Genomic DNA, 17,577 nt, shown 5'->3' with positions numbered 1-17,577 from the left:
TCTTATTCTGAATATTTAGGTTGCTTTACATTCAACTTCTGAATTTTCTGATTTCTAATAATATTTTATAGCTGTAGTATTTGTACAAATTTTCTTCAATGTTCATTGTAAGGTACTTTATTTGGAAATGGAGACCGTGTTTGAAATTAAAAGACAGAACAAATTTAGAATAAGATCAATGCTTGTGCTTTTTTGCTTATTTCAGAGATGTTTATGTAGATGATTAATGTGTTTGTTTTTCTATGAAAAAACCTAGATCTTTCCCACTCCAGAGGACAATGATAACTAGTGAAATTGTAACACTGAAAATGATACTCTGAAAGGTGAAAAATTGCTGGGGGGTGTTAGTTAAGCTGTTTAAAGTTTGGTTTTTTAAATTCACTTTCCATGAATATAGAATGTTTTGAAGAAAGTCCTTTTTTCTTAAGGTTCACCTCCTCCTTCTCCAATCATGGTATTAGATGGTCTCAGAATGTCTATCTCCTGATATTTTTGTGAAGTCCACCAGAAAGGTGGAGGAATAGCCTTGTCTCAATACCAAATGCACTCCCCCTTCGGCTCCGTATATTAAACAGAAGCCCACAACATGTAAATCTCTCTTCAGCTTCCCGTGTTATGCAATATTTTAGTATTTCTATAGCAATGTGCACAGAGCTCGGAGTCCTAAAACCTGAACCAATTAATTTGCCTTACAAATTGGGACGTATCTTTAGGTTATCCATATTTGTAGTGTATAGGCAGAACACAAATATTATCTTTGAGAATCTCAGAGCATTTGGGAGGAAATTATAATGGTCTAAATGGCAGATGAAGGCAGAAGTACTAAAAGTTCCTCTTCACCACCACCAGGTAAAGAGGATGTGCCATCTTTTCCAAGGGAACAGGAGGGAGCCGATGGGAAGCAAGCAGGAGGTGCACAGGCAGATCACAGTGTTGTTCGTGAGTATTTCCCACCATTATATAGTGATTTCAATACTGAACCTACAGTAGCTTCTGGCTTCTCCCACCACTCACCCCATTCTTCCTCATACTGGATGTGTTTCTTTTCTTCCCCTAAGTTTTAAAATATGGGGGTTTCTGAAAGCAAATTTCTCCCCACACTTAATGCTAAACAGCAGGAAGTCCATTGTTGGACAGAAGGAATTTTTTTTTACTACTACAGAACTATATATTTATTTAACATGGCATGTGCCTGCAAATTAGTCAAAGGAATTAATACCTGAGAGAGTAATCCCAATTGTCCCTTGCAGAAGAAAGCAAAACTAGTCTTCCAAAGGAATCACCAACTGCAGAGGAAGAGGAGAATGAAGCAGAGCAAGCGGAATCAGGCACTGAGAGCATTGGTGAGTACTCCTTTTCACTGAGGAGATGTTGGCATGACCTTAAAAATCCCACCACTTTCTAGTTTTTATTTTTTCACTGTTGTTGTTATGAACAGCATCTCAGACCAGTGCCATCAAGTTACAGTCATTGCTCTGTAATTGACACTGCTCCCTTTCAGTTGGCTTACCTTGTGTACTTCATTTTGCTCTTTCCCATGGCTGGTTTCTGATCCCTTTGGTTGATTTTCATAGAACACCTTGGAGAGAAAAAAAATCAAGACAGGGTGAAAAGCTTACAACATAGGTAATGGGGATTTGATTTGAGGTATCAAACTAAAAAGCACTTCTAACAAGCGCTTATGACTAGTTGGAAGTCAATTTGACGGTATTCCGCATTGCACTCCAACAAAGAACTGCACTGGGTCACACGTTAGCAGTATGCCTTTTTGAGGATGATGGTGTCTTATGGTGGTCTGATGTATGTGTTTTTACTAATTGTTTTGTGTAATGATTTGCATTCAATAGCTCCTGAAAAAAGACACTTAAACTTTATTTTGTTTCTAAAGCTGAGATGTAACCACCAAGCAAAGCTGAACTGAACTACTTCGGTAGGTCTTTGGTAGGTCAATTTTTTTAAAACACCCTCAAAATTCTTCTTCTTTAAATTCTTCAGTTTTGAATATTCACAGAGAAATTTTTAAAAGCCCAAGGGAGTGCTTGTTACAGGCTGTTCCAGGACAAGTTGTTACAAAGACATGGTACCCCTGTTTTGAGCTATGGAGTGCCTGTTAAAGGAGGCAAGGAATGTGTGAATCCTTCCCTTTTGCAGCTAGGTGCAAATATCAGCAGGGAATCTAAAATTTATGGTGAATATAAATTTCCTTTATGTTCCCACTTCTGCAATGCAGAAGGTGATTTAGAAGAGCAAGATAATAGTGAAGCACCCTTGGAAGTACAAAAAAAGCCTGAGAAGGTAGAAGAGAAAATCTCAGAAACGTTCTTCTATAACTATGAAGACATATATTCACGGCCCTTTGTCACAGAAGACTCTGAAATACCAATTAACCTTCTTACTCTCAGGTATCCTTTTTGCTGAGGCTGTGCAAATTTAAAGCTAAGGATATTTAATATATGGTCTTAAAATTGTACTTGTCCAACTTGGAGTAGCCTATGTGGCATTACTGGGATACCTTTGATTGAGACACAGATAAGAATCCTGACCAGTTATGGCTCTGGGTGAATTTAGTCTTAAACATTGTCTTGACCTCATCAACATTTCTGATTTGGAATAATTCTTACTGTTATAAATACTCTTGTAGAACTAGATCATGGCCAAGTTAATGTGACCAGGCAGAAGACGAGCCCTGCAAAGCTCTCCCTTTCTGCATAGCTACACTGGTATTCCCCAAGAAGCTGAGGGGAGGGCGGGAGACGAGCAGCTGTGTACCTCATACTTCCCCACAGAACAGCAAAGGGAGAAGTGGGGAAGAAACCAGGTAGATATGTAGCCTGGTGCCCAGAAGATCTAAAGTGGTAGAATGAAAGAAGTGATGCCCATCAACTAAGAGCTACAATAAGTCTTTTGCTAGGTACGGTCAAGTAGGATATGGTATGTGACTTTCACAAGTGCTGGTGGTTTTCTCTGCAGACACAGTCAAGCTGCTATTGAAAACTGGATTCTCCCTTCTCTACATCTGCCTGTAAACATTTAAGTGAGTTTGAGCACTTCTTTGATTTGATCTCTTGTCTGTGGAACAGTTCCAAGTAATCTGAGACATATCTCTTACATTTTGGTTGAAAAGAGAACACCAATAGAATACAAATTCCTTTCAGCCCCAAAGGATGCATCAGAGACAAGAAGTGTGCCCTGTAGTGGAGATGGAAGGATGGAATATTAACTTTAGAAGGTCTTCACTTCTGCCTTCCCCTCAGTTACAGAGGCTTGATATATTTTACCTTCACTGTATATTGAACAAAACTATCTCCTACCATTAGGCTTTTAGTTACCAGATTCAGTATTCCCATTTCAGGTTTGGTTAGTTTCTGTCCACTTTATAAACTTCTATAGAAATCCGGTGTCAAATCTTTTCCTTATCGAACTGTTCTCAGACATTCTTTTGGATATGACTGCACCAGAAGTGTAAACCTGCTGCTGATGGATAGTCAAACACTGATGTATATAGCAGGCAACCAAGTGGTGCTCCTGGACCTGAAAACTAATTCTCAAAGTTATCTCCGGAGCAGCAGTGGTGGTGGAATTGGGTTTATCACGGTATGACTTTTGTTTTGGGTTTTAGTACATTAGTCACTTTCTAGAAGCGAATTGTTCACTTGATTGCCTGATGGGACATTTCAACAGCTGCACATGCATCTACGTAAGAAGGTATGGTATTGATAAGGGGGATTTGTGGACCATGCAGTGTGGGCTACTCAGCCCATCAACATAATTAGCAGAGGACAATTATCTGCATACCTAAGTCCCAGACGCAGGTACCTTAAAGGACTGACAGGTGCCATCTGGGATTTTTAGAACTATTACATTCTTATTTTGACTCATACCGACTTTTTTTTTTTTTTTTTTCCTGAACACTCATCTCTCCTAGTCACAGCTGATATTAGTATAGTGTTTTGCCTGCACTTAAAATTTAGAAAATCAAGTTCCTAGATAAATGAAGAGAAAAAGTATCTAGTTTCACTCTACTAAGCTCCTACCAAGCACTTGGTCTCTCAAATGCTTCCTCTGGATCTGAAGCACTTTACCCTGTGAAGGGCTCTGCCTTCTCTCAGTTCTATTCCACATGAGCAAGGCTTTCAGAATACCAGCCTCAGACTGTTCTGCTCCATTGCAAGCAGCCTTTTCTGGGGAATCATGGTACATCTTTATGTCTTCAGAACAACATCATTCAGGATGGCTTTTCTTCAGCTATCTGCTTTCCTGAGCTGTCTTGAGCTGTCTGCTCATGGAAGGATCAGCTAGTGGGTTGAGTGAGGTAGGAATAGTAAAAGAATGCATGATAAAGCAAATTATTTCACAGTTTGTCATGGTTCTGCATTATACGTGCAATATACAATTTTGTGTTCATAATGGTTTTATCATTTGTGCATAGTAACTTCATTCTGATATTGAGCAACAGATTGGCAGTTGTTCAGAATAAATCCACAGAAAAATACAACCTGGTATTTACGGGAATATCTTTTGACTAATGAGTGAATAAATACAATAACTCAATAACAAGTAGGATAGAGACAAAGGTGTCATTACAGCATGCAACTGGACTTCTCTTTTTCAAGGCACACCCTACTAAGCAGTACTTTGCAGTAGGAGAAAAAGGGAAGAAGCCAAACCTCATCATCTACGATTATCCTTCACTGAGGCCCTACAGAATACTGCGAGGTAGTGTAAAAAGTTCTATTTTCATTTTAGACAAATGGGCCAGTGTTTATAGATCTCAGCAGATGAAGTAGTGGGTCACTTCAGAAGGAAATACAACCTTTTGGTCCTTCAAAGCAAAATAGAAAACACCAGGTTCAAGCTTTTTCATTAACACGCGGGAGGAAACTTTTATTTAGTAGAAATAGCCAACTGAGAGCTGTTACATAGTGAAAAAAAATTGCGGTGAAAGTTGAGCTCCTTCTAAGCAGATTTTCCCTATTGTTTCTTCCTCTTTTCCGTGTGTGTGTGTGTGTGTGTTGGGGCTTGTATGTTTCTTCAGGTGGAACAGAGGAAGCCTATGTTTCTGGTGATTTCAATGATGCTGGCACTTTGCTGGCCAGTGTGGGGAGCAGCCCTGACTACATGCTGACTATCTGGGACTGGAAAGAAGAAAAAATTGTGTTGAGGTCAAAAGCTTTTTCACAGGATGTTTACAAGGTCACATTTTCTGCTGATAATGAAGAGCAGCTAACTACATCTGGAGCAGGACACATCAGGTAGGTTTACTGATTAGGATTAATACATATCACCTCGGAAGTCACAGTATGTGGAGGATGACTAACAGGAATGCATCATGAGCAAACATGGACCAATGAGGAATGCTATTTTACCTGGCCGCTACAATTACCAAAATTAGAATGTTCAAATCCTTCAGCCAGTCAGCCAAGTCTTTTAACATCTTTGCTGTGCAAAAAGGATGATGCTTGTTGTTGGATGTTGGTAGTGCTGTCTTCATTCTTGTAATTTCAACAAGCACTGGGGAGAATTACTAAAAAATATTTATATATACATGTCTTCTAGCTGGTAACATAGCATATATGCCTCCTGTGCCTTCTGGACTTTCTACCTTTGATTTCTTGAACTCATTTGCTGTTTGGGTAGCCATTAGAACTGGTTGCCAAGTCATGGATCAGAAACCCTCTGATACCACGAAAAGCCTGCAGGGAAGCCTTACAAAAGATATGCTTCCATGCATTCCCTTCTCTGATAAGTTCATGGATCCTTTTGTAACAAAAAATAAACCACAATTTTAAGATCTTTGGGACAGGGATTAACTTTGTGTTCTGTATTTATCCAGTGTTCAATGTTAATACAGCAGAGACTTAAGATATGACTTGGATGCTATTGTAATATAAATGATACCTTTAAAATAATAACACATCTAAAGTTTCTTTGAATTTTAATAGAGGAATCACATCAAAATCTGAGATTTGCTCAGTAGCTTGGTTGCAAGATGGTCTGAAATAGCAAATGGCTTTTTTAGACTCAGAATGAACGTGGTTTAGAAGACATTATTTATGGAAAACTGACAAAACAAAATCACTTATAAACTTTCTTTTGAGCTAAAATACTATAAATTAACTCTGACATAGCTTTTATAACATGGCAAACATGACCTTTCACCCAAGTATGGTCTCAAATTCCAGTTTCTAACACTTGTCTTAAATGTCATGTCTCCTGCACACATGGTGGACTATTCCTAATTGCAGTAGATGCTAATTTTTCTGCAAGGTAGTAATTTAAAGTTATGTTTTATACTGCTAAAAATATAATGATGAAATAGAAATAGTTATGAAGATCTAGGATAAAACCTTTGGCTCAGTGAGATTTTATAGTCAAGCTCAAGTCCATGGGGGTACTTGGATGAAATTCGGTGAAGACCTTAGTCCCATGGGTTTACACAGTTGAGCATCATATACTGCAAACAGCAAGAATAAAATAGGTATCCCTAACGACGTGTATTGGTTGTAGCCGGAAAGATGTAGCTATGCATTTTACACTTATTAATTTTAAATAGTAGTTTAATCTTCATTTTGTCCATTCCAAGTCCTTTTCCTAGCTTTTTCATAGGGGTAGTATTAGGACATGTTTGTGCAATTAAAAGGCTTTATCTCATTTTAAAAAGAAAAACCCAGGGTCTCCTGCGAAAAAAGAGTGATAAATGAACAGCCCTTAACTCGGAGGCATTCCTGGTAAGATTATTACAATGTGAGGGACTGAGAAGTGTGTTCAGGAAATTTTGTATCAGAGAGCTATGTTTTTACTATACTCAGGTTCTGGAAGATGGCTCTCACATTCACTGGTCTCAAGTTACAAGGAACTTTGGGCAGGTTTGGAAAAACAGCAGTGACTGACATTGTAGGTTATGTGGAGCTGCCTGATGGGAAAGTAAGTAAGAAAAAGTTTAATTGATTTTGTTCCCTTTCAGGTTTTGATATAAAGTTTACTGAGTCAGTTGGAGAGTTACTATTTGCTTCAAAGTGATTTGAATTAGTCCCTCAATGAGCTGCTCTGATAAGCTAATATTGACATTAATTTGCCAAAAACCTGGCTTGCTTTGTAATAATTGAAAAGTACAGCTAGTATTGTAATTCCCAGACAAAAGTTCTCTGTTGGCTTAGAGCTGAGGCTTCTCTAATAGGGTAGTGAAATTGTTAGTGTAAAGAAATACAAAGCCTGTTAGCCCTAATCTTTAACCATTTCAGTGCATGTAAATTATGTCACATTGCTATAAAGCTGAATCTTCTCACCCTTTACACCTTCTCTTCTGAATATCTGTACATTGCTAATGATTTAATGCTTTCATGGAAGGGAGCCACAAATATTAACTAGTTTCTTGCCAATATTTCTGCATGGTTAAGTGCAGGTGCTTACGTACTTATCTTCATTTGCGTTGAAGGTTATCTCAGGGACCGAGTGGGGCAACTTCCTGCTTTGGGAAGGGGGCCTTATTAAAGTAGAGCTCTGTCGAGCTGGACACAAGCCCTGTCACAGTGGCCCTGTCAGCCAGTTAGTTCTGGATGAAGGAGAACTTGTCACTGTCGGAAAAGATGGCTTCATTCGGGTGAGTTTTTCTTCTGCTCTGCCTTTAGGTGTGCATATTTGTGGTCAGCAGGTAAATGTTACATATTTTCTTTACTGGGGCTTATTTATGGAGGCAATATTGCAGTGCAGTTTCTTTCTGAGAATGAATTTTTAGAACAAGCAGAATAAAAGCATATCTCCACAGTTTATGTTTTTGAATCAGATAGCCTTCACACAACATTCTCTGTTTAATACTAGTAAATAAATCATCTTTCACTCTAGTAAATTAAAATAATTTATACTAGTTCCATAACGGCTTTGTTCTTGCAATTCTAATTTTTTCATGTGTACTTTTGGTTAATCTTTATAGTTTTCAGGCCTATTAATACATTTGGTGTTATTTCAAAGGATAAACTACAGCAATATTTGAAATTAATTTTCTGAGTATTTGAAAGCTCAGATTAGTAATATTAAAATGACATATAAATTAACTAGCATCTCAGAGATAATGTATACTGAAATGGAAGAACAAATAAAAGAAAAAGCATCCTGAAGTTAACATAATTCTATAAGTTAAGGTCAAAAATTTTCCTTATCCATACCTTCAGTTTCTGATCTCATTTGCCAATTATCTAGGATTTTGCAATCCTGTTTGCCTGCTCTTTAAGGGAGGACATGATGTGTCTTCTGCTGATATGTGAAAGACCCAGATAATCAACAGGAAGCCGACTATTACAGACATCTGAGGGTTTCAGGCACCCTGGAATTTTTGTTGCTGTTGTGTTTTATAAATTGATATTATGCCATTAGGAAAAATCACTTGGTTATAAGGGTGCCAACTGATGTCTTGTCCTTATCCCACAGAGCAGAACATGGATGTATAAGATTTCCCATTCTTTCTTCTCTGTTGCCTCAGTATGAGCAATGCTGAGAGCAGGCAGTTAGCATTTACTCTCTGTAGTTCTGAGGCTGCCATGTATAGCTCTGCTAGTGCCAGGACTGAATTTAAGCTACCATTGTTTCAGAATAGGACAGAGAACTTACTTTTACATATACTTTGCATTGCAGCCAAATGTATCAGATAACAGTTGCTGATTGTTACTGGTCTAGGTTACATTCAAAGCAGCAAGGCAGATATGACAGGTTTCATTACTCTACTTATAGAATCTACACTCCCCTGGTTTCTTATAATCTTCAGTTTCCATATTAATTGTGTATGAAGACATAACCTGGCCTTATAAACCAATACACACTGCCCCCCCCTCCCCTTTTTTTTTTTTTATGCTTCCAATTCTATGAAGGTGTGGAACTTCGAGACAATAGATGCTGCTGATTCTGTGGATGACACAGGGTTAGTGGAGGTGGAGCCTATGAATGAACTTCATGTTGGCCGGAATGTCAGTCTGAGTTTCATGTCAAAAGTTCATGACTGTGGACAGCCCGTTTGGTACGCTCAGGTAAGATACACTCAAGTGCATACATTTCTGTGGAGAAATACAGAATGAGGGAGGTCATGTGAAGTAACAACAGGAGTTCAAATCAGTATGTTTCTTTCTGGTAGAATTCAATCTTCTTCTGGATATATTTATATATATATATAAACTTATTTTAAACACTGACACAGGCTTCCTAGAGAAACGGTCGATACCCCAAACCTGTGACTGTTTAAGAGGCATTTGGACAATGCCCTTAATAATATGCTTTAATTTTTGGTCAGCCCTGAAGTGGTCAGGCAGTTGGACTAGATAATTGTGGTAGTTCCAACTGAGCTATGCTATGCTATGCTATATTTTTAGTGTATACTAACATGTGAGACTGGCTTTCAGAGCCAGAACTGCATAAAAGAATAGGAGAACGTCAAAAGGTATTGTCCAAGTTCTGTTATCCTGGACTGATGGATAGGACTGATAGGACCAACATCACCACATTCAGTCATTTCAGCTTCACAACGATAATCATTAAGGAACTTTTAAGGAGTCACTGTGGGCAGTTTTATTTCCAAACTGAGTTTGAAAACACTCAAGTTACATGTTTTGTTTTTCTTCTTCTTCAGGATGCCAATGGAGCAATCTGGAAGCTGGATTTGACTTTTTCAAATATGGTAAGCTGGTTTCTTTCTCTTTCTTCAGATTTCTTCAATTCCTTTGCAATAACTTTCTTTAACTATATTGAATGCATCTGCAATGAAGTTTGTATTTTATGAAGCTGTACAATTGAAAATGTTAGCATTGAAACAGACTTTTTTTCCTTAAAAAATTATTTTTATAATGTTATTGATAATAATGATTGTGCAGGATTATAAAAAATAATTTTGTTTTTGATTCCTGAAATTTTGGCTGCCAAATTCAAGTTACCTTAAAGGAGTTTTGTTCTCATAAGCTGGTAATAGAAGTTCCATGGATGCAGGAAACGAGTTCAAGGAGTACTGATACAGCCTATCTAGATAGGTGTTTGAAACAATCCCTATTGTTGTCTCTAAATGACATAAAGAACTAGGAAAAAACAGGAGAAGATGAAAGGCACTTCACATGTTTTATCCTACTGGTTAGTAGTGTTACTGCTGGAGATGTTTTTGATGGAAAAATAGATGACACAGTTAAAATGGGGCATTTAATTTTTGCTCCCAAACATATTAAAGTAAATGGGAACAATTCCTCTGAGTGGAATATAGTTCTGTGGCAACAGGTAAAATTATGCTCCAAGAATTTTATGGTAAATAAAAGATGTACCAACCATACTATAAAAACTAGTGTAAAAAATGTATAGCAAAACCTATAATTCCTTGGATGATGAAATGATTTCCCAGGCAGCATAAGCCCTAGGCTTGAGAGCATTTTCTCTGCCTTCAGAACAACAGCTCTTTGTTAAAAATACTAATTCCATGCCTGAAACCACTTAATGAAAGGCATTTCCCTTTATTTTCATATAGAAAATGATGAGATTTTAAATGAACTTAATGTTCCTACACTAATTTTGCTCATGACCTTATTATGAACATTTAAATAAAAAAAAAGGGAATTGACTATAAGTACCTCGTGCATGCCAAATTTTGCTCACATAAACAGCACCTGTCTATTTTTCGGGTTTGCTGTTGGTATGGCTGGCAATACCTTGTAAGTGCAGCTGCAGAATGTAGCAGAATTTCTGTTCTGTCTTGCGTTGTAGACCCGTGATCCAGAGCGCCTGTACACCTTTCACTCGGGAAGGATTGAGGCCATGAGTGTCTCTCCCATTACATACCTTATGGCCACCACTGCTCTTGACCGTAAGTAGAATATTTGTTTCCTCTCATACTGCTGTAATTATTGTTTTATAAGAGCAATGATGCTTGGTTTGGAATGATTCTGTTTTGAACTGAAGTTGTGTATCTGCTCTTGAAAAGTCACTTTACATACAATTGTTATTTCTGGGGTCAGTTCTTTAATAGTTAAGACAAGTCATTAATGTTTTGAAGTAATGCATTAAGACTGATTAACATTAAAAGCCTGGGATTTTAATGAGAGGGGTTTTTAATGGGAAACTTTGTAAATTCTGTTTGTTCTGAAGGAATAGCTGAAAAGATGAGACATTTGGTTTGAATAACAGCACTTGTACTCAAGGCTCTGGGTTGATAAATGTTAGGATTTTTATTTTGTAAGGAATTACATACACCTCTAGTGTTGTGTAAGTCACTGTGAATATTAATATTTGTGGCTTTCTTAGAAAACACAATAGTTATCATGCTCTCAACAACAACTAACATGTAATTACAGACATATTTATTTAACTTATATAAATAGTGCAATTTAGGTCTCTCAGTTAGCTTTATCATGCTTTGAAAGAACCACCGCTGGCCAGAACATTAACAATGTCATTTACACTTCTCAGAAAATGCTACAAGGTCTTTAACTCAATTCTTGTCAGCAGTAACTTGTCATTTGTCTGTGTTACACAATGTACATGCTCTTCTAGCCTGAAGACAAACTCCTACCAGTTGAGCAAATGACACTTAGGATATATGCCAGCTGGAATGGAATTTTATGCAGACCAATATGTGTGTCTATGAATCTGTTAATTTCACCTCTGGTGAAACTAGCTTTTGTTTGGACAATCTCCCATTTTCATCTATTTAAATATTTTCCTCCCTAGGCAATCCCAAGTAGTAGCATATCATATTTTCCTATGTTGTCAGTAGAGATTTTCCTTACGGTATGCCACAGTTCTGTGATTACTTGAAAATTACATGTGGTGGTCAGCATGGGATTTCTTATTACAGCCCTCAGCCCCAACAACTCTTGGGAACATGTAAGTTAAGGAGTGAAGAAAGCTTATGTTATGTTCATGAGCACCATACTAGCTGTGGTACTTTGTAACCATCAGTCATCTCTTTCCAGGTGGGCATTGGATACTCAGAGAGAAAAATTAATAACATTCTATCCAGCTTTCAATTCAAATAGACATTTCTCCATAAATCTTAAAATGTAAGTAACATTGCAAGAAATAAATTCTTTCTGTCACTTTTCCACACAGGGTCAGTGCGTATCTATGATTTCGTCAGCAACAGTCAACTGAGTGAAATGAAGTTTAAACAAGGAGGAACAGCACTGACATGGGCACCTCATGTTGTGAGTTTTGCTAGTATGTTAATAAAATTTCACAAGTGGCCTATGACACTGCCAACATCAAAAACATCAAGTTGCTCACCATACAAGACCTTTAGGAAGTCACTGTTAGGCCATGGTGGAATTTACTTTAGTAGTATGCAATATGAGTCTGTGGAGTAGCTTGTATGTATGTATATAGTATGTGTACAGTTTGACTTTACTGTGTATTATCAGGTATCCTACTTTGTATCTTCCTGAGATTTTAAAATCAGATTTCAGTGTGCAGTCCCAGGAAGTAGTCTTAGTTTATAGACAAACAGCTTCTATTTAACCCACGTGGAGTAATTGTCAATTAACACGAATCAGTTAACACATTTTGAAATGACAGCCCAGACAATCCACAAACATTTGGAGATAAATCATAAAAAACCTGTTGCCAGAGCTGATCATTTGTAGAGTGTGGAGTCTATCACTTTTGGACATATTTGCTAATTTTAATTAAAATAGGGTCTAGTTATGTTCTTGAGGAAACATAGCAAGCCTAGTGGGTTAATTATAAGCAAATTTATGGAGGAAAGTGCTTACTTGAATTTCCAAGGTGAAGGTAACACTAGGACAGTGCTCTTACAACTATAATTCTGACCATGCAGACTTTCAGGGATGCTGTTAGGTGATGACATTCAAGAGGTAAGCTGACTACCACAACAAATTGTACAGCATTACAAAACTGACTCAGTTCAGTTTTACAAAAGTTGCTACTAAATGCAATCTGAAAAATCAAGGGTACTTAGTCTACCTAGCTGCATTTGAAATCCCATTGGATACTTCCACGTAGCTTAAGGTGCTCAAATATATTTGGAAATCTGTGCTATTAAGCTAGGAAAATTTCATCCAATGTACTTTGAAGGATCTGTATACTGCAATATCCTCATAGGCAAGCTAGCAATGTACAGGTTAGATAAATGAACAGTGACGTGGATTTAAAACTGCCTAAATACAAAACTGAGAGGAGTGGCTGGTACTGTGGAGGGTTGTGCTGCCATTCATGTGGTCTGGACAGGCTGGAGAAGTGGGCTGAGGAGTATCTCATGAAATTCAACAAGAGAAAATGCCAAGTCTTGCAACTGGGTAGGAATAACCCCAGGCATCAGTACCACCTGGGGGCCCACCAGCTGGAAAGCAGTTCTGCAGAGAGGGATCTTGGCATCCTGAGGGACACCAGGCTGACCACGAGCCAGCAATGCACCCAAAGAAGTCCATCAGCATCATGGACTGCATTAGGAAGGGTGTTACCATCTGGTTGAGGGAGATGAGCTTTCCTGTTTACTCAGCACTGGGGAGGCCACATCTGGAGTGCTGGCTTCCTAGTAGAGGAAAGATGTGGAATTAATGAAGGGAGTCAAATGCAGAGCCATAAATTTGAGGTTCATGAGTGACTTCTCTTGGTCATTTACCGAGCAATGCTATCATACACCCTCTTATTACAGAGGGACTTTTTAAGATAAGACATCATGGGCTGATCTCCCCACATAAAGGGAAGACACTCCCAGCTCCCTTCTGAACAATAAACATTTTCATATCTAAAATCACACTTTTGCCAATTGCTGACGGAACTTATCCATTCACTTTCCTGTCTTCATACAGCAGTTCTCCTTCTGGTCTCATTTCTGGTGTGCATTAATACTGATCTGTGCCATGTCTGGAGCTTGCTCAGCTTGTAAATCACTTCAAGACACTACCATGTATGGCTAATATCAGCTAAATCTGCAAGTCCATCTAGATCCAGCTAAAATACAGGCCTATTTCTACTAACTCTTTTCTTTCAGAGTTCAGCCTGTCTACATTGTTAGCAATTGGCTTACCTACAGGGCCTATGGTAAAGACTCCATAGCCTCTCCTTTCCATCTCAGTAGCTGTCCCTGTCGACAACTGTACTTTACATGGAATCAGTCAGACCCAAGTCTGTGCCTTCACCTCTTCAAATATCATACCCACATTTGATGCCCGTTATTATATTCAGAGTAATATAATTATTCCTTGTTTGTGTTCTAGCTCTTCTTAAGAAGAAACTATTGACATATTTATATATCAGTATGAATTACCTCTTCCTCAGACGTTACAACCACATCCTCATTAACATTTCCATATTCAATGGCATGTTATCAGTAAAAAAAACCCCAACCAAAAAATAACCCCGTCCTGCCACTCTCTTTACAGTAGTGTAGTAGAAACAATACACAACATTTCCTATATGTGAAACATTCTTTGTGCTTTAGCAACACTTCTGTGGAAGATGAGTTGCAGGTTAACACCAGAGCATGTTCCATACAGAGCCTTATTCTAAGCTCTCAGATATGCACTGTTTTTTTTTCTTCATTCTTCCACTCAAAGGTAAATCCTAAAGGAGGTCTAATAGCTGTGGGGTTTGAAGATGGTGTTGTCCGCATAATTGAAGTTTATGATCCCAAAGGGCTGCCAATTCTTGAGGGACAGACCAATACAGAGAATGCACAGATAAGTCTGAAACAAGCTTTTAAACCTCATACTACTGCAGTTACAGCCTTGGCATATGAACGAAATGGAGATGTGCTTGCCACAGGGGTATGTATCATTTCTTTTGGTTATTTTTTTTAAGCCATAAGCATAGAGATTATTTAAAGATATAAGGTGAAGTTTGTTTACTAACAACACAGTTACACTTCTGCTACTGCTATTGATTACTTCTTGTAGTTCTCTACAGTTCTGGGGGAAAAGAAGGATCTGTATGCACTCACATTTGTTTTCTGAAGGAGAGCAATCATGCAATCCATACAATTAATTTTGTGAATTACTGGACTGTTTAGTGTGAGTTCTGTAATCCCCTTTGAAGATGGATTTGGTTCATTTTGGAATTAGTTTATCAATATCTTGGAATTAGTAAAAGCAAGTCCATTTGTACACCGTCTTGGTAGCACTCCAGCTGCCACCCAGTGCTGCTTGGCCTTCCAACATCAATCAGTTGGCTTGCCAGTGTACCTGCTAGTCTTTGAGATGATTTCCAGTCAATGTGGTCTCTCTTTTTAAAAGCTAGCCTTTAGCCATGAACAGTGCAATTGCAGTTATGTGTTCCTTGAGCTGAATCACCATGCATTTCACTTACTACAGGATTTAAGCTGCCATGTGTCATGCAGTGTACCAGTTCTGGATTTTCTTGTTATCCAGGAAAATCAGCCTGTGCTGTCTTATCTGAAAAATCAGGCCTGAGCCTGAGCTTTAAAGGAGCTCCTGAGGCAATGGGCAGAAAGCACATGGCTGGGGATGCCAGGTGAGGCCCATCAGGGCAATTAAGGGCTATGGGTGCATTCAGGGCCCTGGAGCAAGGTGGGAAGGATCTTTATTTCCTCCCTGTAATCATCATGGAAATCCAGTTCTAAGTTCCAAGGCACTTGTGAGTCCCCCCGTCAAGCCTCAAAACATTGAAAGTATATGTTTATGTCATAAAGTGCGTACAGTGTTTTGAATTTTTGGTCAGCTTTGGTTCAGTCATCATCTTTTTTTTTTTTTTTTTTTTTTTTTCCTCAGAGTAAAGACAAAACTGTTTTCTTTTTTGCTGTTGAAGACCAATATGAACCTATTGGATTCATCAATGTCCCTGGGCCTGTGCGGGCATTACAGTGGTCTCCACCTTCCCATGTGAGTAATGCATGTTTGTTTTCTTTCCTTCCTTACACTGTTGAAATGTAATTTTAAAAAGAACTATCAAATGAAAATAGATGAAGATGCATGACCCTAGCCATGTTCTCTATAGACAATGCAAAAGATGTTTTACTACTTTGTTCTTCCTGCTGCCTCAGCATGACAGATAGGTTCTGTGTAGCTGTATCTCTGGTTCAGTCAGATCTTCATCTGACAGTTGCATTTTGAGCCCTTTTCTTGAGGACAAGGTACTCCTGTTTACTAAAAAAGCACCCATCGTGTCTTTGGTATGCTAGATTCTGCCTGAGTAATTTTGTCTACAGGTATCAGGTCTCCACTGCTAGATATGAACGCTTACTAAACATAGTACAAACATCTGAGTGTTACACTACTTTTTTTTCTCTTTCAAAAAAGCACCTTGGTGATTAAATACTATGCATTTGATGAATGTATTTGTGAGGCTGAGATTTTATAGACACAGGAACCATATAATTCCTAGTTAGAGTTTCCATAGCAACTCTAATATGCCCTCTTTGCACATTTTTAGTGATGGGTCAGATAAAATAAGCCTCTTTCTATTCTCCAGATATCTTTGAAAATTGAAACAGACTTGCCTTTTAAAATCTCAAAACACTAAATAATTATTATCCTCATCTCACCTATTCTTCCTGACTTTTCATTTTAAAGGACTTGGCATGTACCAGCAAAGTACAAACAAACTCAAAGCTGAATAGCCTTTGGCAAGATTCTGAGCCTAGTCTTGAAGACAGAAAGGATTTATTAGTATAGAAACATATGAACTTACAAAAAAATTATCAAACCAAAACCTCAGCTCCTAACTGTTGGATCAGATCTGTCCATTAATTTACCAAACTCCCAAAATATCATCATGCTGCTTCCAAGCTAGGAAGTGTCAGAGTCATAGCTGTTTTGTATATGGCAAAGACTTCTTCAATCCCTTAGCTTTGCCTAGCATACATAGCATCAAAGAAGCTCACTGATTTCCCATGTCTATTTAAAAGTGTCCATTTAAATAAGAGCACAGTTAAGAGTTAATGCCTCCTGGCTGGAGCTTGGCTTTCTGCCTATGCATCTTCTGACTAAGCTTTTACAGTTTCTCTCAACTCTGTGTATACATTTGCCCCATACTTGTATTTTTTTGTGGTTTTGTACAGGTGAAGAGCACACTGCTCATCCTTTGTGAGAATGGCTTTGTTCTTCAAGTTCCTGCCCCTCTTGTTGAGGAACAGGATACAATGTTCACCTATCAAATAAAAAACCTGCCGACACAGTACTTCCATTTTTATAGCATTAAATCCAGAATCAAGGTAAAGAACTCTCCTGTGGCAGAATTTCATGTTCTTCATTGTGCCAGAGGACAAAACTATCTTAAAAGGTTTGTCCCTGTATTGCATCATAGGATTTTTGCTAAGCTTCTTGAAGGGGAAGGCCAGCTAGAGTCCATTTGTGGCTGAGTTTCAACATTTGAAATTACAAGTTGTTGTTTGTTTATTCAAATAGAACATACAGCACACTGAAAGCATGATGTGCATTTTGATTATAATTAGAAGATAGCATTTAAGAAAGGGAAAGGTAGTATAGCACATTAGTTCTCAAAATATTTTCATTTTGGTAATTTTCAGAAAGCATATGTTTCTTGTGGTTGCTGTTAGCTCTGTGGGAAATTCCTTTGAACAGTCATAAAACACACATGTGGTCACTTTGAGGCAAACATGAAACATCTTTTTTTTTTTTTTTT

The 17,577-nt window shown here is 38.0% G+C and overlaps 1 protein-coding gene across 1 annotated transcript in view; it reads left to right on the top strand.

Moving 5' to 3' along the window:
* CFAP44 (cilia and flagella associated protein 44) overlaps positions 1 to 17,577 on the top strand; it is a 44,799-nt gene that overhangs the window by 4,190 nt on the left and 23,032 nt on the right. The window contains 15 exon segments of the mRNA XM_042789045.1: positions 850 to 939; positions 1,251 to 1,343; positions 2,231 to 2,402; positions 3,432 to 3,594; positions 4,614 to 4,716; positions 5,036 to 5,252; positions 6,810 to 6,924; positions 7,436 to 7,600; positions 8,862 to 9,017; positions 9,614 to 9,661; positions 10,726 to 10,825; positions 12,070 to 12,164; positions 14,535 to 14,744; positions 15,705 to 15,815; positions 16,994 to 17,146. Of these exon segments, the coding sequence (XP_042644979.1) occupies positions 850 to 939; positions 1,251 to 1,343; positions 2,231 to 2,402; positions 3,432 to 3,594; positions 4,614 to 4,716; positions 5,036 to 5,252; positions 6,810 to 6,924; positions 7,436 to 7,600; positions 8,862 to 9,017; positions 9,614 to 9,661; positions 10,726 to 10,825; positions 12,070 to 12,164; positions 14,535 to 14,744; positions 15,705 to 15,815; positions 16,994 to 17,146 (1,991 nt within the window).

Source organism: Tyto alba, unplaced genomic scaffold (genome assembly GCF_018691265.1).
Source record: "Tyto alba isolate M040663 unplaced genomic scaffold, T.alba_DEE_v4.0 Super-Scaffold_14, whole genome shotgun sequence".
Lineage (NCBI taxonomy): Eukaryota > Metazoa > Chordata > Aves > Strigiformes > Tytonidae > Tyto > Tyto alba.
Note: the sequence above shows the minus strand (reverse complement) of the source record. Positions and strands in the feature narration are given on the sequence as shown.